At 41.4% G+C, this 23615-nt stretch overlaps 1 protein-coding gene across 4 annotated transcripts in view; it reads right to left on the reverse strand.

Annotated features, from left to right (window-relative positions):
* Window positions 1-23615, reverse strand: part of CA10 (carbonic anhydrase 10) — a 514780-nt gene that overhangs the window by 287208 nt on the left and 203957 nt on the right. For all 4 annotated transcript variants that reach the window (XM_047709128.1, XM_047709129.1, XM_047709126.1 and 1 more), the window contains exon 4: window positions 7745-7887. In XM_047709128.1, the coding sequence (XP_047565084.1) occupies window positions 7745-7887 (143 nt within the window). The remainder of the gene's footprint in view (window positions 1-7744; window positions 7888-23615) is intronic.

Consider the following 23615-nt stretch of genomic DNA (forward strand, 5'->3'; position numbering starts at 1 on the left):
TCTGTGCAGCTTTTTATCAAGATAGGCGTGAGAGGAAAGCTTTACCTTCATGCCTACTGACTTTAAAGCTTTCGGATACGGGTTGCTGGCAAGGTGGTTCTGGAGTCATATTCTGTCACTCACTTCACCTCCCAGCATACATGTTACTGATTCTAAAGGGAATAGGAGTTTCTTTGATGAAGAACTCCGGGGGAGATTAGGTTGTGTTTTCTCCCTATTGGAATTCCCAGCCTCCAAAACTGTGAGATGTAAATGTCCATTCTTTTTTTTTTTTTTAAAGATTTTATTTATTTATTTGAGAGAGAGACAGTGAGAGAGAGCATGAGCGAGGAGAAGGTCAGAGGGAGAAGCAGACTCCCCATGGAGCTGGGAGCCCAATGCAGGACTCGATCCCGGGACTCCAGGATCATGACCTGAGCCAAAGGCAGTTGTCCAACCAACTGAGCCACCTAAGAACCCCGTAAATGTCCATTCTTTAGAAGCTACACTGTCAGTGACAGGTTGATCCAGCAGCCTGAAAGGACGAAGACACTAGCTAACTACTGTGATGCATCTCCTTCTTTGCCAGCCACCGGCCTGATAATTCAAATTATCACCTGTCTACTGTGTGTTAGTTCACAGAATTCCTTCCACCACAACCCTGCAAGGTTCTCTTGTTACGTTCTCTCTTTTACAGAGGAGGGAACGGAAGCTCAGAGAGGTCAGGCTTCTCAACTCTGGGTGACAAGTGGTAAACCTAGAATCTAAAACTGAAGTGGAACATCTGTGGGTATCTATTCCCTCCTTTCCCCCAAATGAAGGTCTATATTGTCTTAATGTTCCTGCTTCCTCTAACTATAACTTTAAAAGACCTTTCATTCCACCACCCTAAACTCATTCTGGACCTTATTCTCCCTGCAATGATTTTCAAAGTTTCCTTCCACTTCGTCCTCCTCCTTGGCTATAAAGCCCTTTCTCTCACATCCTTTCCCTGCCATTTAAAAACATTATTTTTGGCAAGACTCCCTGTATAGCCACATCTGTAGCCTTAGCTCCCACCACTTCCTTTTTTTTGGGGGGGGAGGGAAATCATCATTTGTAATTGTATTACCATAATTTCATTTTTAAGAGCTTCCCAGTCCTCTAGAGTTACCTTCCATGAGGCAGAGAGATCACATCTACTTTAACTATGATTTCAAAAATCTGCCTTTTGAAGCTTCTAGGATCCATGTCTGAAAAAGCTTATTAGCATTTTTTTTTTTTTTACCTTTGGCCACTGTATTTTCTAAGATAACACATCCACTTTCTTCCAGAATTTTACTATCCATTCCATATCACTGAGCTGCTTTTCCTTGTTGTTAGAATTAGATTCAAATAAGGAGATCCTTTATTGCATTCTCCTGAGAAAGGATATTGTCAGTATGGCAAGTCAAGAAATTTATCAAACCACAAAATACAAATGAGTAAGAATTACATTCACTTCCTCATCAGCTCTTAGAAATCTACTTTATCCCACGAGCACACGTAAAATTATATGTATCATTTCCATACCAGAGCTTCAATATAAAAAGACCCATTGTACTTAAAGATAGCTAATGAGTTCCAAATGGGAAAGAATACTTATCTATGAAAGTTTAATATCACTTATCCAATAAAAACCAGTACCACCGTAACATACTTAGATAGCAAAATGGATCTATCCTTACATTTTCTTCAATCTTTCACACGTGGAGCCAGAACGTCTTAACATTTAAAGACCCCCCCTGCAAACAGTATTTCATTCCACCTACCTGCCCATGCTAACTCACATTCTAGCACTCCATAAAGCCTGGTTCAGCCAACCCAACTTCTTACCACCATTAAATACTAATGTCAAAATGATTGATTTGCTAATTAATCATTTCACTACTTCCTTAGGATCTCTTCCACTATTATCTCAGCAGTTATTTAAATCAGCTAGTGTGATTTAACATCTGTATATCTATATTTTCTCCCCTAATATATCGTAAAGTCCTTGAAGGAACATAAATGCCTTACTCATAAAAGGTTTCTTAACATAGCAGTGTAGACACCGCCATGATTAATTGTGGTCAACTAAATTTTGCTATCAGGTTCATGGGGAAATTTAAAAATAAAGAAGCGATAAGATTTTAAGCACCTAACCAATTCACAGTCATTATTTTTTTCAACATATTTTGACCACGTTTCAGGAGAAGTACAATAACCGAAAATTAGTTCTTAATGACAGATTCTGTTGATCACAAGGTTACTTTTCAGCATGGAACTTTCTCATATTTTTCCCACCTTGAATCAAAGCAACTTTTTACTAATTCCACATAAACCTTTTGTTTGGTAATCAAAGATAGTCTTGGTTCAGTTCAAATCAACCAGCACCATCATAGATAAACACAGGGATATAAAATGAAATTATGAAAGCACATTTATCAGGAGGAGCCCTTAATCTAAGACAGGAAAATGAGGTGGGTAAGACTGATGTACTATAGGTCAAGGTTCAGGTCCTAAATGAAAGATAAGCAAGTTACTTAAGAAGGCAAATGGAGAGGGATTTCACCAGTCATGAAAGACATCAAGAGGAGTGTCATGGCAGGGGAAGTACTGGAGCCACAGAGACTGAATGAGAGAAGAGTAGGGATGGGGAGTGCTGAGTTACAGAAGGTACGTAAGGTGAAGGGTTACATTGTGACCAAAGCACAGATGACAGGGAAAGATGAGATATGGTCAATTAAGAAAAAAGTACCACAGTCTCAAACTGGGAACAAAGGTAGGCATAAGATGTAAGAGGAATAAGGCTCTGGAAGGGAGGTTTGGGGCCATATTGCAAGGACTATGAATGCCAGGTTGAGACATTTATACCTAATTTTATAGGCAATGATGAGTTTTATTACCTCATATTCATTGAATGGGAAACGTGCCAATGGTCACGTAGATAAAGGATATAGCCTTCTGTTGGATGTCTTCTAACCGCCCCTTCAAATCTACCTTCACCTCATCCTGTGGCCTGGAGGCTGGCTTATGTAGACTGAATCAACAGTCTTGTCTTGGTCTCTGACTTCTCCCCAGAGGGAGTCTGGCAAAGGGAAGGTGGGGAGGAGTGCAGCTGGGGTCTTCTGTCCTCTGCTCCGTCCCTGTGCTTGCATGAGATGGCAACCAATCTCCTTGAAACGGTCATCTTACATTCTGGAAGTCAGAGGTCAAAAATCAGTTTTGCTGGGCTCCAATCCAGGTTTTAGCAGGGCTGTCTTCCTTCTGGAGACTCCAGGGAAGAATCTATTTCTTTACCCTTTTCCAGCTTCTCAAAGCTGCCCACATTCTTTTGGCTCATGGCAGCACATCTCTCTGACCTCTGCTTCCTCTGTCACATCTCTTTTTCTGCCTTGGACTCTTCCTCAGTTTGTTCTTTGTAAGAACTGTGTGATTACAATGGGTCTATCGGGATAATAGAGGATGATCTATCCATTTTAAGATGTTTAACTTAATTGCATCTTTCAGATAGCTTTTGCCCACATAAGATAACATATTCATAAATTCTGGGGATTAGGAGATATAATATATATAATCTATATATATATATATAGATTATATATATAATCTTTAGGAGAGGGCATTAGTCCATCTACTGCATTTGCCAACTCTAAGTATATTTTTGCCTAAAACAAAGGGATGAATTAAAAATCTATACATGTTTTTCAGATTATTAAATTAATGCAGACTTGTTATAGAAAATCTAGAAGCTTTAAGAAAGTAGAAAGAAACAATATTACTCTTAACACTGGTCTCTTTTCTATGCATAGCATGGATACTTTTTAAACAAATTGGGATCATTAAGTGAATAATGTTAGATGCTACCTTTTACATTTAATGTATCATAAGCAATGCTCATGTCACTAACTCCTGAGATGTCCATTTTATTAAAAGAGCAGAAAGATGAAGAAGGATGCCAGAACTGATTTTTGGTTACAATGGCAGGATCAGCAAGTGATTTCCAACTCCATTTTAATATACTTTTTCTTCTTTTAGATATTTCAGATCAGTAGAGAGGTTATCTAAAAACTACACCTCTTCCATGAATGTTAACCTCACCTCTTAATCCAGAAAGCCTCCAGCACGCGCCTCACCTGTCTCAGAGAATGCTCCAGGCAAATATCTGGAGGAACTATTATACCCCAAAATGATTAAACCAGGCCATTCATAGTTTGCTATTCAGTAACATTCACACTCTACATTGTTTTCACATTACCAGGAAGCTTACTTGGGTGAACAGCACACAAAAGTTAAGACACAAACACATAAGGTACACTCACTTTGATGTGAGGAAAAAAACAAGGAAGGTAAAGAAAATATTCAAATCTGTACAAGTCCATTGACTACCAAGGGTCTCCACCTTTAAAACAGTCCATCAGGCTTGAACTGAGCTTAAAATACCAGATGAATCAGAATCTAATTTCCCACATACAGGGATTTTAAATGATCTGAGACTGTGAAGGAAGAATTATCTCCACCTGCCTACTCTAATTCCTGGGTTCACTCAGTAGCTTTCTCTAAAATAGATTAATTAACTCCAAGATTAAGAAAAAAAAAAACTGTTTAGACTATTAGGAGTCAAGTTGAATGGGATCAAGGGGCTGAGTCCAAGGAAAGATTCTTGTGACCATACACAACTCAACCTTCAGTGAATATTGTTTAAAAAGCACAGTTACTTTAAATTTTGCCCGTAAGAGTCCTATGTGTCAGATATGAACGGGGTAAAAAACAAAACAAAACAAAAAAACCACTCTTGTTCAAGAAAACAAAAACAAAAACAAAAACAAACCCAAACATTACTTAAGAATTACCACTGAAAAGAAGCAACCTATAAAGTAAAAGAAATACCATTATTCAAGTATAATGAATATACTCCGTTATATCCAAGACACAATAAGTTTTGATTGTCATATATTATTATTCAGGTTGAATTTCAGCCCTTGCCCATGCTAAGATAAGCCCTTAATTCATGATTTGATCCTCATGCTGGGTCAGACACACTAAAACGAACACAGTAACACAAGTCAGAAGCTGCGGCGGGGCCATTCACGGGCTTGGGCATAAGGTACACTGAAACATGAGCAGGAATCATGCTCAGGGATAAGAATGTGACATAAAACACATAATGACTGGGACGCATTTTACATGCTGATACCCAGCAGACCTCAGACTTCACACTGTGGCACCTTGCCCACGTTCTACAAAACCTCCCAGTCCTACAGGGTGGTCTTTACACCTTTTGATACCTATCTCTTCAAGGCAAAACTAAATTCACAGCAGTGATTTGAATACTCACTTCCAAAGTAAGTCTCCAACTCATTAAACGGCACCTTTAAAAACCTGGCAAATGTGGTTTAGCTACTGTCTATCACGTTTAGACATTTCATTACCAGTTAGTTTATCCTCCTACCATCTATATTTTATTTTCCACCTTTCACTAATGTAAAGGAAACCACCAGACAGTTCTCAGCTCTACAAACAGCTGACAACACAAATTGTGCCAGATATAAATATTTACATCGTTGAGAGTAAATGTTTCCAAAATTCCAAACTCCAGTGCATTTGAAAATTGATTTGGATCAGGTACACTTTACTAAATTGAAAATATATGTTAAAAAAAAATCTCTGTCAACAACAAAAAGAAAAACCAAGCCAAAACTTATGAGTGCTTTTTAACACCATGCAATTGTCCCATCTCATCTTTCGCAATAAATTTTAGGAGAAGCTGTCTTGAATTAGTTATTTTTTTTTTCACATCAATATTTTCCTCTAAGATGGGCTGATAGAAAAGTGAAACTTATGTGTCCATTATTTGCGTCAGCCTGTTACCTTTCCCATCTCGTGTCCAACATATTCTTGACCTAAAAATGCTTCAATCACTTGCCGTAACTCGGGAAAAAGATCCAGTTCCTTCACACAGCCTCTAGATTTGGCCCCATCTTCCTTTTCCATCCTTACCTCCCGCCTCCTCCTCTTTAATCTCTGTGCTTCAGTCTTGCTGGTCATCTTTTATTTTTATTTTTTTTAAAGATTTTATTTATTTATTTGACAGACAGATCATAAGTGGGCAGAGAGGCAGACAGAGAGAGAGGGGGAAGCAGGCTCCCCGCTGAGCAGAGAGCTGGATGCGGGGCTCGATTCCAGGACCCCGAGATCATGACCCGAGCCAAAGGCAGAGGCTTTAACCCACTGAGCCACCCAGGTGCCCATTGCTGGTCACCTTTTAGCTGATTTCTGGAACTCAGGTACCAACCCTCATTCCGCATTTTTACTGCTTCACCCTTTGTCCAGAGTACAATTATTCCCTTCATCGCCCTTTCCAAGAAGGAAAGAGTGATCAAAAAAGTCAAAACTGCAACTTGCCTTTTCTGAATACTGGTCACTGAGCCTGTCCATGGTCATGACTTGAAGGAGAGAGGTATGTGTAGAACCCACGGCAAGTTCCCTTTAGAGTTTATAAAAATAAAACTTCAAATGGAATGGTAATTTGGGTAGGTTAATTTCCATGGAATCAGAGTGATAAACTATATGACCTACATAGGACTCTTCTAGAAAAATGCTTCTCAAGTCATATTCAAAAACAGCACACAAAAAAATAAAAAATTAATTAAAAAAAAAAAACAGCACACAAACACCACATAGAGAGATAGTCTCAATCATGTGCAAAGCCTTTTAAAACCCGCTTTATGACCTGAGTCAAAGTTACTAACATCTCTGAGAACCGTCATTAGAATTTGGGTTTATTTTTTTGTTTGTTTGTTTGGTTTTCTGGGGACAGTTATGTAATAGGAAAGAATACATTCCAATATATCAGAAGGAGAAAAACTTTCTTACAAACTCCATGGTAAATAAGGCAAACGGACTGAATAAGTGGAGAATCGGCTGCCAGCAGTAACAAAGACTGTCCATAATTTTAATCCCAATTTCTTGGACACAAATGATTTTCCATTCCTCTTGAGTTCACAATAACTAAATCACCTTCAAACAGAATTTGCTGTGTGTGTGTATTTCCCACCTTCAATGAACTACGCAACAGTAAAAGGTAGCCAGAAAGAAATTAACCCACAAGAGAAATGCTAGAGCCCAGCAACAAGAAACCCCACAGGCATCATGACCTTCCAAAAATTAAGGAGGAGCATCTCACTGCGGTGGGGGTCGGGGGATGGGAGGTGGGGGAAGAAGGGACATTGGTGTGAGAATCACAAGGTGCAGCTCAGCATTTCTGGGCAAGAGCTAGGATTCTTAGCCAGCCAAGATGCCCCTAGAAAGATTAATTATTGATTTTCTTATAAATCATCTAAGGTGATTTTTATTTGTTTTTCCTTCCAAGATGACAAATTTCTGATTTTACTTTTGTGAAGCAATTTTCCCCCCACTTTGTTGAGGTTAAAAGAAGCCCCAGTAAAGAGGAGGGATTTTCCCAGCGTGATATGCTTGGGAAGCAACACTGCTTTCTGACCTTCATGAGGTACCAAGGGATAGGGCCTTAGGCAACCTCTAGGGGGTACAAAGTAATTAGAAGCATGAGGGTTTGACTAGCTAGGAAAGAGAAAGCACAATTCAGACATAATTACACTGGTTGGCAGCAGGCCTGAGGTCTGTGATTTTACTCCTAGATGGAAAGGCAAACTCATCAGAGAGCTGGAGACCCAGAGGACTGGCTTTCAGAATCAGCATCTCCAGACATCCTCAACTTCACAATGGAAGCACCATGGCTGCTTACCTTCCTGCCCCCAGTGTTGATGCGCAGGGGTGTCAGAAAGGGGTCGAAGATCATGTGACTGGTCTCTATGTTGACTGGCGACTGCCGTTTCCCCACAGAGCAAAGATTCCAAGCTGAGTTCACCAATCCCCAGAAAGAAGGAACTAGAAACAAAAAGAAATTGTAGAATTAGTCTGGGTGGAAGTTTTAAGAAACAATGCAAGAAGAGCCATGGCACCAAAATGGTGACATCAGAAAGGGCCACCTGGCGTTTCCCACCCATAGAGACCCTTGGGTGTCACTAGGGTATTTTCCCGGCCTGGATCTTGGTCAATTACTAAATTTTACCTTCAGATTTTCTTGTTTCAGACCCACTCATCTTGTTTCAGACTTTGATGAGTACAGCTAGCATTAACGCCTTTGTGGAAAGATGGCGTAGTCCACCCACATGATCTTTTGAAGTACACTGAGTATTTAGTAATTCCTGAGCTGATGCTTTGTTTTTCCATGTGGTAGGAATGATACGGGAATCACCCTTGTTCTATATAGAAGGTTTTGAAAGCTTTTAAAAGAAAGTAGCATGTGACATACACAAGGTGTTATTCTGTGAGTTGTCAAAACCAAACTGAGGGAATGTATGAGTTTTATGACCCCCAATCAAGGCCAGATAGGAGCTTGGCAAAATGATCTTGTCTTTGTTTAATCCAGCACTGTGTCACTAACCTAATGTACCAGTAGCTCAAGAATGCGTTGATTTGACAGACAGAAAAAAACGACATGGAGTGTTGGGTGCAAATACCCAAAGGGGAATGGTCTACTCATCTTCCAATGCCACATTAAAACATCTGTGAAAATAAACTTCTATGGCAATTTCCAGTTTCCTTCTGCTTAAGAAAGTTAGCAGAGCAGGGGGAACCAATTATTAATTTTACATCAGTGAAGATCACAGACTGTATCTTCAGTCTTTTCCTGCCACCCACCTTCCTCCGTGCTCAGTATTTCCACTGAGGCTCTGGATCCATGTGTCCACTATGTGGCTATGAGCCTATATGGTTATTCACTCACTCATCCATCCACAGTGTCCATGGACAGTACAATGAGCTCCTGTTGCATGCCCAGCCCTGGCTTAGGTAAATTTAGAGTAAGGCAGATATGTGTAAGAATGATTACCACTTTGCAGGGAGCGGGGTGGAGTGTTGCAGAATGAGGTGAGTGGGTTATGAATCGCTAGGTGAGGGGCACCGCACCCTGACACAGTGGGTAGTGGAGTTAGGGAGTGATTTCTAGAGTAGATGAAACTAACAGATCACAACCCTCTCAAATGCACTTGTACTCTCAGGAACTCAAATTTAATTCACCCTTTATTTTAAGCAGCCAACACTCTTTCTCATGTCACAGATGGAGAAAATTGAGGCAAGAGAGGAGTAGTGCAAATCCCTACCAAACATAATCTATAAAAGACCCACATTTCAGGAGAAGGATCAGGCTGGATAGTATGTCTAGTACCACTGAAATCCAAAATTCTACCAACCTTTTATTTGTTACAGGCCATTGTTGGGCAGAAGGGGGAGGAAAACCAAAAGCAAGTTTCTCAGATTCTTAGAAGAATGTTTCAACACCAAAGGGGGGCTTCCTTGTAAAATATGGCGAATACTTAATTTGCCTTAACCCATGGCAATAAGCCCATTGGTTGGTTCTTCCATTCCTTTTAGTTTAAAGACTTTAAGTTGGTTTTCCAACTCCAACTGACTTTCAAATGACAGCCATGGGTAGACTAATAAATGGAGAGAGAGAAGCAGAGGGGGTGGGAGTAGGAAGAAGAGAAGAACCTGTACCTGTGTTCCTTAGCACTTTCATTTCCCATCAGTATTTAAATCATGTTATCCCTACAAGTCACTGAACATCTTTAGAAGGTAGCACGCCCTAGCCAAATGATAATATTTAAAGAAGCTCTTGAATTAAACATGCATTTTTAAAAATATAAACTTCTGTCTCCTCTATACTGCTATTTTTGAATCACTGACAATCCTATACTTACTCCTCAATCATTTCCAGTTTGTTATGCAAATAAAGGCCCCATCAGGCCCACTCCTACCCATCTTTGTCAGTGATGCACAGAAACGTGGCAGATAGGAGGATGGCTGGGATAAGGCCATGGCACTGCCCCAGAGAAGCTGGGTGGCTTTAGATATATCATTTATCTTTTGGGCTTTCATTGGTCTCTATAACCTTAATGGCAGGCTGGATAATGGTCCTCCTTCAAAGATGTTCACATCCTAAGATGTTAAACTTCCATAATAAATGACACTGTGTGGAAATAATTAAGGGTACTGAGATGAGTTGATTATCCTTGATTGTCTGGGTGGGCCCAATGTAATCCCAAGGGTCTTTTTTAAGAGAGAGGTGTAGGAGCGTCAGAGACATAGAGAGAAGATCTTGGGTGGAAAGAGAGGGCAGAAGATACTGGCGTTGGAGATGGAGGAAGGGGATATAAACCAAGGTGACCTCTAGAAGCTGGGATGGGCGAAGCAATGGATTCTCTCCCCTTGAGCCTCCAGAAAGAACACTGGCATGCTGACTCTGATTTTTAGCCCCCCCAAGGTTCATTTAGGGCTTCTCACCCCCAGAACTATAAGATAAATAAATTTGTGTCATGTTAAGCCACTAAGTTGCAGTTACTTGTTATAGCCACAACAGGAAACTAATACAGCCCCCTTTGAGCTTTAATACTCCTTGAGACCCTCACCTCTTTGACAGTGGGCCCATCTATGACATCTGGGGGTCTTCCCCCAGAAGGCAGCTGCATAATAAAGGTAGTGAGAGCTAAGTGCAGATTGCATTTCATCTATTCCCATGAAAATCATTACCCCAAATAATTCCAACCCCATAAATGGGTTGCAAGACTGCTAATATATGGCAACATGGGGAGGGAGATGCTCTGAGCCTTACTAATAAACTTCACACCCCGAAAGTACCCCCACAAAAACACAAACAACAAACACTTTATGGGAACATCTGCCTGGGCTTTCATTGGGCATGCCATTCTTTATGACAAACAGTTTCAGGGTTTTATATTCCCACTTCACTACTGAGGCCTCTGAGTCTGGTTCCAACCACCTGCTCAGACAACAGAGGAACAGCTGAGAGCCACTCGCCCCTGTTCATTAGCTCCACTCCTGAAGGGGTATCTAAGTTTGCCCACTACTGGACTGCTCATTTATTTATTTTCTTTCTTTCTTTCTTTTTTTTTTTTTTTAAGATTTTATTTACTTATTTGACAGCAGGAGAGACAGCGAGAGAGGGAACACAAGCAGGGGGAGTGGGCAAGCATGATAAGCCTGATAAGGGGCTCAATCCCAGGACCCTGGGATCATGACCTGAGAGAGACGAAGGCAGCTGCTTAATGACTGAGCTACCCAGGTGCCTCTGGACTGCTCATTTGCAAATAAGCCATGAATTCCTCATCTTTCAGAAATAGAAGGTGCCTTACAGACCATCTGGCCTGAACACACACATGAAATGAAAGCCTTACCGGCAGAGGGTCAAGTCCCTCCTTCCCAGCAGGCTCCACACAAGGGCAGATTATGGGAGCCAAGGAGTATCCGAGTTAAGTATGGCCTTGGCCATTGTAAGACTCTGCTCCTGGTTTCTCTTTTGGCAAATCAAAAGTAACATCGGTAATTGTTTATTGGTTAAATTAAATGTCAAGTGCAGAGACTCAAACCAACGTGCTTTGGACGTCAACCATCACAAACAAAATGAAGATTTTTAAAAAGCCATACAATGGTGGCTGCATTAGATACAAAGTTCTCAATCCAGGCAAGAGGGGATTTGCTTGGGTCTCCTCTGCAGGGACGTCAAGGAGATCTAATGGGGACAACCGCTCATGAAGAGCACCTCTAGGGATTGGTGTCCTGGGGCCAGCTGGGCTGGAGAAGGTTCTGGTCCAGATGAAAGAAGTCCATGCTTTTAGAATCCATGTTAAGTGTTGGGGGACGATAGCGAAGGTGTCAAAACTAGTCTAGGGAACTTAGGTGCCCAAAGGACCAGACTCAGATGTCTGCAAATGTGGTGTCATCTAGGTTCTAAGGAAATGCATTAGGAGGAAGCCTCTGGAAACAGGAGGACGTGGAGATGCCACACTTCCTGCTGCATGGGAGTGAGCCAGCAGATTCCACCTGCACAGCGAGGCTGGACGTGTGAACCAAGGCTTCAGGATTTAGAGTGAGAAACTCTCCCTCCAGATTTGGGCAGAACATTATCGCCTGATTCTGACACTTAACTACCCGCCATGCTATTGATCCTTCAAGTTGCTACATACCCCGTGCCACCCCTGGGAGCAGAGGTGGCACCGCGGGATGCTATGACACAGCTTCTACTTCCAAATTGAGAGAATCACGATTGAATTACTTTTCTCTTAGTTTCCATGACTGTCCCCATCAATCAAGTTTTTAAGCTCTGTGTCATTTTTTTAAAAGCTTCAGTTATAGTGGCATATTGGCTAATGCTGTATCTTCTTCTAGCTCGACTGGTTCAATGTATCATTAAGAAAAAAACCCTCAAATGTAAGTAAAGCAAAACTGAGTGAGAGTCACTCTAACCAATGAATGGATGACTGGTCTGAAGTTGTCTGAATGGCATCATTCCTGGTATCCTTTTCCCACAATCTTCTAATTTACATATAAACTAGAACACACAACAGACCTGGATATTTTTGAAAATTAATTTTCACAGAGCCCAAACAATGGCCCTTAAGGGCTGTATCACAGCTCTGTGCTATTTTGCCAAAACATCTCCCCAGTGGCAATGCTGTATTGTTACCATAAACTACAAATCCCAAACAGTCTCTTGGCTCTGGGAGCAGCGAGCTATGAAAGACGCCCAGTGACCGCGATTTCAGCTGCTTAAAATATGAGCCTTGGAAAACCCAAAGCAAAACCCATCAGCCGTTTGTTCAAAACCAGTGAACCAAGAAAAAGCCCCAGTTTAGTTTATTAACACATCATGGTAACCCCCATACAAAAATGGAAAAGTTCTCAGTGAAACAAGAAACTGATCAGGAGAGCAAGGAACCTGAGGACTCAAGTCTGATATTGAGAGTTAAAATTTGCCCTGGGACTTTTTTTTTTTTTTTTTTGGATCCTAGAGATGATGGCCCAGCATTTAGACATCCTTTGTATTTATGTGTCCTAAATTTTCATTTCTTGTCTCAGCAGAACTTTCATAGCCCATGCGGTTATGGGCAGGGAATTTGGCACTGGGAATTAATTCATGCAGCTTATGTGAATTTGCTAAATCCTAAAGGAGGAAGACAAACTCACTTAAAAAGTGTCTACTGACAGCCTGTGACATGCCAGGCGTTAGGCTTGACACCCAGAACTCATGCAGCAAACATTTGCTGAGGACCCATTACGGGTCAGACCCTGCTATCAGTTCTGGGTAGTTCAGCAATGAAGGAAAACAGCTCCCAGTGGGGAATACGGGAGATATTGCTTATTATTTATTATTTATTTATTGTTTATTGTTTATTGCTTATTGTTTATCTCCACACTTGCATTTATCCACGGAGTTAGCATTTCCGGTGAGCACGCTGTAGAGACAATTAAGATGGTCAACGTACTGGGACGCTTGGATGGCTCAGTTGGTTAAGCGTCTGCCTTTGGCTGGGGCTGTGATCATAGGGTCCTGGGATCGAGCTTCTCATCGTCATTGGGCTCCCTGCTCAGCAGGGAGTCTGCTTGTCCCTCTCCCTTGACCCCTCCCCCAGCTGGTGCTATTTCCCACTCACTCTCTCTCTTTCTCTCAAATAAATAAATAAAAATCTTAAAAAAAAAGATGGCAATGGATTACAGAATAAAGCATGGATAGAGACATAGCCTCGTCACAGATAATTTCTTTGGAAGTGACATCAAGTGGCCGTGTAAGGATTGAGAGGAGTCGTGCCTGAAGAGTGGCAGGGAAAAGTGTGTCCCAGACAGAGGAGCAGAACTGGTCTTGGCAGAGAAGAGCCTGATGTGTTCAAGGAACCAGGAGGAAGCCGGTTAACTTGAACCTGATGAACCAGATGAGAGAAAAGACAAGAGGAAAGGAGGTTGGCTGGGTAGACAAGGGACTGATGTTTCCAGGCTCTGCCGCCTATAGTGAGGACTTTGTGCTTGACTCTAATGTATTAGAAAGGCACTGAGAGTTTTAGGCAAGGGAGAACCATGAATTGATTGATTAATTAAAAGCATGTATCTCCTTGGTTGGAATATAGCCAAGAGTGAGCTTGATTATCCTTAGAGTAGTTGGAGTGGGAAAAGAATAGGTTCCTAAGCAACAGTTGGGTTTTTACGTGAATGTAATCCTATTGCTTTGGATTTGTTTAAATTCTATCTCAAAGGCAGAACTAACTGAATGCTTTAAAAACTATTCTCTTCAACATATGTGCCAATAAAATAGCATTTTTCCTAGAATCCAACAAGTGCTCGAAGTCACCATTCGAAGCAAGGAATATTTTCATGGAGAGACTCTGCTAAGGCAATCTCTTTTTGCTTTCAAGCAATAAACTAAGTCCCCAACTTTTCGGCCAAAGGAAAGCAAATGAAAGATGGGAAAATGAATACTGGCATAAAACGTATCTTTGGTGAATTCAATCCTACAAATAAAGCCTTCCACTTCAATACAGCAATCTCTACTTTAGGGTTATAAAGCACATGAATACATTTTAAATAAGAACTCATATCTCTCCCTTGCTCTTTTCCTCACCGATGCTGATTTACTGTCCCTTTCCCTATTCTCAACTGTAATAAATCTCCACTTTGAGCCATTATTAATAAGCATGTTTAAAATACCCACTGCTGTAGGCTTTTGGCCCCTTTCTGATTTCAGATTTATTTCATAAGAGGAATAGCGTTTGAATAACTCTTTTGCTTCTGGATTCTTCTTCTGTTGCTCGTCCTCTGGTTTGTATTTCATAAAGGGCGTCTAACAGGGGCTTCCTGTTCTCTCACTTGGGGACCTCTCAGGGGTTGCAAAGTAACCTGCTTAACACATAATCATTAAGTTGTGCATTCATCTGCAAATTAAGGAAACATCTCCACTGAGTCACATTAAAAGAAAATGCCCGCACTCTTAAGGACACCCCATAGGGTGGGAAGATAGGCACGCTAACAAACAGTTATCATAAAACATGGTAAGTGTTATAATTAAGGTGTGTGCATATTAAAGCTTAAATGCAGAGAGGGGAGTAAATGGACTCTGACGCTTTCCTCTGGCGCTAGGAAAAGCTTTCTTACTAGAGGGGATATTGGAGTTCAGTCTGCAAGTATGAGCAGAGGCTGCAAACCACAGAAGTCTTAGAACCAGTTAAAAGCCAAAAGTTCTCCCTTACACAGAGAAACTTGCCATTCTTAGTACCTAGGACACACTATCACGGGACTCTGAATAACGGTTATGCAGAGAGAGAGTTTAAGCCACTGGGTCTTCTAACTTCTCTGATCATGAGCTACCATATCCTCACCATGGAACCTTGAGTAGGTGGCTACACTTCTGTAGTCTTGGTTTCTCCATTTGTAAAATGGGGGTGACAGTTGCTTCAGAGAGGTGCTGGGAAGATTAAGTGGGAACATGTTTATCAAAGGTCTAGCAATATGTGGTTTTTATTTTTATTTTTTTTATAGATTTTATTTATTTATTTGAGAGAGAGACAGTGAGAGAGAGCATGAGCGAGGAAAATGTCAGAGGGAGAAGCAGACTTTCCATGGAGCTGGGAGCCCGATGTGGGACTCGATCCCAGGACTCCGGGATCATGACCTGAGCCGAAGGCAGTCGTCCAACCAACTGAGCCACCCAGGCATCCCAATATGTGGTTTTTATAATAAATACTCTGTGAGAGTTAGAGAAGGGGTCCAGTGAGGGGACCCTGGAGAATGATATGGATCCCCTACACTGGTCCCACCACGGTAGCATCCCAGAAAGGGAAAAGATGAGAGATCCAGACAGGAGTGGGGAAGAAAGGCAGCTTTCAGGTGCCCACACAGCCCAACCTGGATTCAGAGTGGGGTGCTGTCTAGATCATAGGATTGACCACTTAATTTCACACCCTGAAGGTACCATGTGCAATTATTTCTTGAATCTGTAACTCTCGATGTCTGGATGAATTGGTGGTGGGGGGGTGTTGTGGTGAACAGTAATGTGAATCACTCAGAGTGGTTTTAACTCCAAAGACAACCATTTTTATTTTGCTTTTAGAAGCTGTTGGATTAATCGTTTGTACAGCACCTTCATCCACCTGTTGGTTCCAGTGTGGGGACTGGCTCACATTTCTGAAAACATCACTGGAGGGGGTAGAGAAAGGAAGGAAGAGGGGGTTTGCATTTGCCGATCACGTACCATAATCTCTGTGCCACGGACCTGACATATCTTATCTTCCTAATCCTCCCTACAACTCTGGGAGATCCTATAATCATTATTTTATAGAGGAGAAAAGTAAGACTTAGAGAGGTTATGGGACTTTCCAAGGTCACTTGGCTAGTCGGTACAGTGACTAGAATTTGAGATTAGTTCCTTTCTTTAGAGGTAACAAACAACCAGACAAAATCGTGCATGGATGGATGCCCAGGTGTGTAGATCAAGGGGTGATTATCTCCCTCTTCTTCCTTCCAGGGACACCTTATGGTAATCAGTGTGAACACTTGGTCAGGAATCTTTCATTAAGCTTACCTACGCATGCCCGAAACATATCCATACATTTAAAGAGGTTCTATTTGTAAAACTATTTATTTATTTAGCTCCCGTACTAGTGGGGTTGGGGGTAGGCGTGGGTTGGGGGAGAGAGAGAATCTCAAGCAGGCTCCACACTCAGCACAGAGCCCAATGTGGGGCTCGATCTCACAGGATCATGACCTTGACCGAAATCTAGAATCAGAACCTCAACCCACCGAGCCACCCAGGCGCCCCTGTAAAATGACTTTTTGTTTCAAGTAACAATATGTCGTGGATGTCCTTCCTGTCAGTGCTCCCTAGAGCTTCTTACTCATGTGTTAGGTGACAGAGCTTCCATAGTTTGGATGTACTTCTCTTTTCTCAGCCATTCCCTAGATGAAAGACAGGAAGGTGATTTCCATCTTTATTTTACCAAGCTTTTCATATACTTTTCACACGAATGCCTTCATTTCAGGAGGAAAGATCCCTAAAGGTAATACTGTCCAGTCAAGGTAGGCACATGTTTTCACAGATGCTGCCAGGTTCCTTTAAAAGATACTGACACTGTCTATAAATATTTATGTTCCTATCGGCTATGTGTGTGTCCCTTTCCCCCATAATCTCCATAGCTCTGGATGTTATTTATTTATTTGTTTGTTTATTTATTTATGGAGATCTAACAGGGAAAATGAGATCTCATTGATTTAATTTGCATTTCCTAACTGCTGCTGAGGTCGGGCGTCCTCTCACACGCTCATGAGCTATCTGCATTTCTCTTCTGAAAATATTCTTCATGCATTTTTCTCTGGGTTATTTATATGTTTCATATAAATTTTTGCTGTAATTTGAACTGTAGAAACATTTACTCTTTGTCATGTGCGGTAAACATTTTCTCCTCACTTGTTATCTAGTTTTTAACCTCATTTTGAGTATTTCTATACTGGGATTTTTAAATTTTATATGGGTGGATACATTGATCTCTCTCTTCATAAGGTTTCTGAGTTTCCTCTATTACTTAAGAGTGTATCTCCAGGTACAGATTATAGAAATTTTTCTAAATTATTAAAAACTACTTTTATTATTATACTTTCTATGATGTGACTTAAAAAAAAAATCTATAAGAGATGAAGTTGCATATGCTATGATGGTGATCTGAGATTTTCCAAGATAGAAAGTGAATAATGCCAGCATTGTTTATCCAATAAATCACCTTCCTCCACCAAAATGAATGTTACTTTAACCATATATTAAGTTTCCATATATATTAGGTCTGCCTCCGGACTTTCGAGCTTGTCCCACCTAGTATTTGTATATTTCTGTGTCTGTGCCATATTGTTTTGAGTATAGTAACATTTATGGTAATTTATAAGATCAGACTTCCTGATCAAAAAGCCTATTCTTGGGGGCACCTGAGGGGCTCAGTTGCTAAGCATCTGCCTTCGGCTCAGGTCATGATCCCAAGGTCCTGGGATCGAGCCCTGCATCGGGCTCCCTGCTCAGCAGGAGGCCTACTTCTCCCTCTCCCTCTGCCTCTCCCCCTGCTTGTGCTCCCCCTCTCTCTGTGTCAAATAAGTAAATAAAATCTTTTTTTTTTTAAAGCCTGCTCTCTTTCCCTGCTATCTCTAGGGGATCAAAAATATCTGAGCTCCAGGGTAACCTGCTAGGATTAGTGATTCTAGATATGGAACACAGATGTAGCGTTCTTGGGGACACCAGGTCGTTAGAGTCTATGTGACCTACTTATGAAGACAGGTAGTTATGCACGTGAATCATACCTGATAGAGAAGACAGTGCTTGCCCCTTTCCTCAAAAAAGCACTATAAGTGCAAAAGGTACACTCAAAAGAAATTCCAGAATGGACTCCTTGGAAGACAGGGTACTGAGATAGAAATAGCACAGCATTTAGGGCCTGTGGAACTAGGTCCTGGTTCTGCTAAAAAAAAAAAAGTCACATCTACTGAGTACTTCCCATGTGTTCACCACCACACTAGGCATTTTCCATTCATTAGCTCATTTAATAATCTAGGAGGCAGATCTTGTTATTATCCTAATTCTTACCAGGCCCTATAGGTATCTGAGGCACAAAGACATTAAATAAGTTGCTTAAGATTTAACCAAACAAAAAACCCAGCTTGCCAGTGATGAAGTCAAGGATTCCAGACTCAGATTGGCTGGCCCACGTCCTTGATCTTAATCCCTGCATTACCCTTCCTTCTTATCCTGGTCCACTGATGTGAGCCAAACACATTTTTTTCTTGAACGTCAGTCCCCTCATTTGTAAAATCAGGATCATAGGAAGAGACACTTCACTATACTTGTGTCCATCTAAATGACAATGAAAATGAAAATGAAAATTAAACAAACAAACAAAAAAAAGCAAAACCTGTCACAGTCCGCTTACACATGAGTCATGGATAATTTCCACTGGGGCTAGCCTGGAAAGAGACTAGCTTTACACCAGGTCGTTCCTAACTGTAGCTGTCAGGGACAGCTATTACTTGTCCTGTGTTACAGATGAGGATCTGAAGCTCAGAGAACTGAGTGGTTTAACCAAGGATACTTAGCAAGCACACAGCTGAGCTGGTGCTGACTTGAACCCAGGTCTCACTCTCACGTCCCATATCGAGCACAGAGCTCAGTAGAACAAAGCTGCCAACATTTTTTTCTCCTCAATATTTTCCTTTCTCAGAATTCACTCACTAGTGAGTCAGGATGACTTGTTCTTGAGAACCCACAGAAAGACATAAAACACAGCCTGGGTTATGTAGGCATTAAGCCCCGTGCGTCTGTCTTAGGTTTAAGATTTAAGCCTGACAATGGTGTTAAGCGTTATCCAGTTCTATTTCGGTGGAAATTTTTCTTACCCCATGTAATTACTGGTGCTTCAGATAAAATCTGAAATTAGTCAACTGAAGTTGGTAATTAAAACCACAAAGAGAAGAATGACCCAATGCATGTCAATAAACCAGCCCATTAATTATTTCCGCCCATTCAACTTTGAAGAAAATGACCAGCCTGATGTCTCTGAAAAACCACATGACCTACTTGAAATTTATATAAAAGCTGCAGCCTCTTTGCTTCAAGAAGTGCATATCACTAATGTTGAAACAAGTTGGGGTATGAGAATCGAGCGCCGGGTAAAGCGCATTTTGCCCGTGAAAGTAGCTGACCTTCTTCAGCCTTTGGAAATTTGGAAAAAGTTCGCTAATATAGTACCCGGCAACAATTTCCCACAAATGCAAACATCTGGTGAAACCCTTTTAAAATCCTGCAAAACATCTGGATATCTTGGACTATACTGTCCTTGATCTCGTTGAATGTGTAAACAACTTCTTTTACCTCTCCCTCACCTCATATAAATGCACAAAATCATCCCCTTATACAAATGTCGAAAGGGGGAAAGCTTTGCTACCCAGATGTGTAGACATCAGCTGAGCCTTGCCTCAGTGCATCCCAGTGGTGGGTATCTCAGCCTTTTGAAATGTCTCACTGGGTTCACATCTGTGTCAGCTCACAGAAACCCCCGGCTGTTCCAGTCTGCCTTGAGTTTGGCATGTATAGGGCTTTTTCTTTATCATCTGCCCAAATAGCAGGACGATGTTACCTTCATGATACATCAGGAGAAATCGTCGTCATGCCATCAATGAGTCTTGGGCCCTAAACACAATGGAATCAGTCATGGAACAGGGAATGAAGACACACAAGTGGTCTGTTGGTCTTCTCCTGATTTTGTGCTAGGATGGACTGTCCAATATGTCTGCAGTGTATTTTCTAGTGAGATATCAGATTTAGTTTCTCTGATAGAGTTTCTTGACTAACACATTTAACTTGTCCTTTTACCTTTTTTTTTTTTTGAAGATTTTATTTATTTATTTGACAGAGAGAGATGACAAGTAGGCAGAGAGGGAGGCAGAGAGAGAAGGGGAAGCAGGCTCCCTGCTGAGCAGAGAGCCTGATGCGGGGCTCGATCCCAGGACCCTGAGATCATGACCTGAGCTGAAGGCAGAGGCTTAACCCACTGAGCCACCCAGGTGCCCCCCTTTTACCTTTTTTATTTGACTTTTGCATCAACATGCTTCATATTAGCACACAAGAAACCACGCAGTCATCTTCCTAACTGTAGATCTCTGTCAAAATCTTACAATTAAATCTAGGTGAGTTCTTTGCTTTGAAAAGCCCCTTTTCCAACCTTGGCACCTCTAGCCTAAGCCAAGCTCCCCCTGTCATGTACCTTATTCTCTGCAATAATTCCTTAAATTAATTCCCCAGCTCCAGGGTCCATTACATCTCACAAATGGGGTCACAGCTGAGCACACAAGGAAGAACCAGGTCTAGAAATTGTGCTAGATCTGTGGTCCACAACAGAATTTAGTACGCAGCAAGGGTCAGGATTAGGTTCTTCTAGACTTTTCCCTGTGGCCCTAGAGCTCTGATTTGATGCCACCATTATATTCCCAATGCTTGGCACACAGTAGTCACTCAATAACTCTTTATGAAATGAGTAGATACACAGATGGATGGATGGAAGAGAGAGAGCAGGATGGTGCTGTCTGTTTTGCATTCCATTTTCCTCTTGTGCTTGTTCTGTTGCAGTCTTTTTGTACAATTTATGGAATGAATGGCTGCACATCACTCTGTTTCATTTCTATACCCTTACAACACAGTGCGCTCATTCCTACTTCCATGCTTTTGTCACTCCAACTTCACTAAGATGACAGACAAGTAAAAATGTACACCTGTAAAAATTATATACCTGTTTCAGGTGTAAAATGTGATGATTTAATATGCATGTACATAATAAGATGGTTACTACAACCAAGTTAATTAACATATCAACATAGTTTGCGTGTGTGTGTTGAAAACACTTAAGATCTACTTTCTTAGCAAATCTCATGTATATAACACAGTATTATTAATAATCGCCATGCTATACATTAGGCAGCTGAAATGTATTCATCTCATAATTGGAAATATGTACCCTGTGACTTATTTAACCCCGTTCCCCCACTCCCTTGCCCCTAGCAACCACCTGTCTACTGTCTAGTTTTAAGAGTCGGAATTTTTATTCTTTTTTGTTTTTTTTTTTAAAGATTTTATTTATTTGTTTGACAGACAGAGATCACAAATACGCAGAGAGGCAGGCAGAGAGAGAGAGAGGAGGAAGCAGGCTCCCTGCTGAGCAGAGAGCCTGATGCAGGGCTGGATCCCAGGACCCTGAGGTCATGACCTGAGCTGAAGGCAGAGGCTTTAACCCACTGAGCCACCCAGGGGCCCCTAAGAATCGGAATTTTTAGATCCCACATTTTTCTTCTTCTTTTCTCTCTTGACCTTCCTGTAATAAAATCCTACACATTCTACAATTCCTAATTTAAATCCCAATCCCTCCATTGTCATTCTCTACTGTTCAAGGTCATCATTCTGGATCTCTAGGGAAGCCAGTTAGATTCCAGACCATTTCATACTTAACTATGCATATATCGATATAGCATATATGCTATATCGTTCATTGTTTTGCAAACGCGTTATTATCATTTCCTAAGTAGAATAAAGCACTTCAAGATCAGAAACTCAAACACAGCACAGCACTTGATTACAGGGCCCAGGCTCATAAAAGATGATTCCTGAAGTGACTGACCAAGATTAAATCTCTCTAAGGGGCTTTTAAATAAAAGGATTTGTATTTGAAAAGACACCAGCAAGGTGCCTGGGTGGCTCAGTGAGTTAAGCCTCTGCCTTAGGCTCAGGTCATGATCTCAGGGTCCTGGGATCAAGCCCCGCATCGGGTTCTCTGCTCAGCAGGGAGCCTGCTTCCCCCTCTCTCTGTGCCTGCCTCTCTGTCTGCTTGTGATCTCTCTCTCTCTCTCTCTGTCAAATAAATAAATAAATAAAATCTTAAAAAAGAAAAGAAAAGAAAAGAAAAGACACCAGCAGGGAAACAGATTTAGTAGTATTTTGATACTTCTTGCCAACCAGGGCCGAGACATTTGCCCAGCTCTAGGAAGCTCCTTGCAGTTCCACTATGCAGTGGCTCCACGCCTAGAATGTCCTTCCCAACAGCACATGCAGAGAGCATGTTCTCCTCCTTCAAGATGAAGGTCTCTTTTCCCATCTGCTCCTCCCTCTACTCTTCCTGCTAGAGCCACATGCCCCACACCTGTGCAACTTGGGAACTCCTATCTTCCAATACTCACATCTTTTAATTTTGTACATGCCTATCCCCCCATTCACAATGGACATTTTTTTTTGAAAACATTCTGTCTCTAAATCACTATCTCTAAGCACAGTGCCTGGGGACTAGTAAATTCATAGGTGATGTTGTTTGAATAAAAAACAAATGGATAAAAAGGAGCCAAGACCTGATATGCACTAGTGAAAGAGAAGGCAAAGGGTGAGGAGTGGGGCGATCTGTCATTTTACTGAACATGCACTGTATGACAGGCTCAGTATTAGGCATTTACTCCATGTCTGATCCCTTTACCCAGATGAAGTGGGAGAAAGGGCCTGATCCTGGCAACACGGTCTTCTTTATCCAGGTAGTGAAGTATGAATACCAGACATGGTAGGGATTTGATGGTATTCTTATCAAGGCCAAAATTCAAAGTTGGCTTGCCATGTGGAATAAAGAAAAAAAAAATGATTCAAGATGCAAAATCAAAGGAAGAAAGTAGATGACTGGTGAGATTTGCAGAGGCAGTAGGAAGGAGAATAAAAGAATTTCATGAGTCAGCCAATAAGGAGACAGTAGCATTTCATTCATTTGTACGTCCATGAGCATGGTATGTTCCGAGCTTTCAAAAGTGTAGCCCTGGGGCAGCCATTGGATCCCTCCTTCTACTAATTATGAAAGGTGGACTGAAGGCTACATCAAATGATCAGATTGCAAGGACTAGAATATTACCGCCACAGGAGACCCTGACACTGGTCAACATGGCTTTAGAACATAGAAACTCCACTGGTACTTACGTTTCCATTTTGAAGGCATTGCTCATTTCCACACAGTACTGTGTAAAGATTCAGTAATAAACAAATGCAGAAGTGCTTTGTAAACTGTTACACAGTCTTAATTTCTTAATTATTCATGCTTGCAGTGCAGTATGCTTACAAACAACCAGCCCTCTCTTGGTCAGTTGGCTCTCTGAATTTCAGTTTGGCTCTTCTGGCAGGACAACTCAAGCTCAGGTACTAAACACAAGGAACAGACCTTTGT

This window comes from Lutra lutra, chromosome 16 (genome assembly GCF_902655055.1).
Source record: "Lutra lutra chromosome 16, mLutLut1.2, whole genome shotgun sequence".
NCBI classification, from domain to species: domain Eukaryota; kingdom Metazoa; phylum Chordata; class Mammalia; order Carnivora; family Mustelidae; genus Lutra; species Lutra lutra.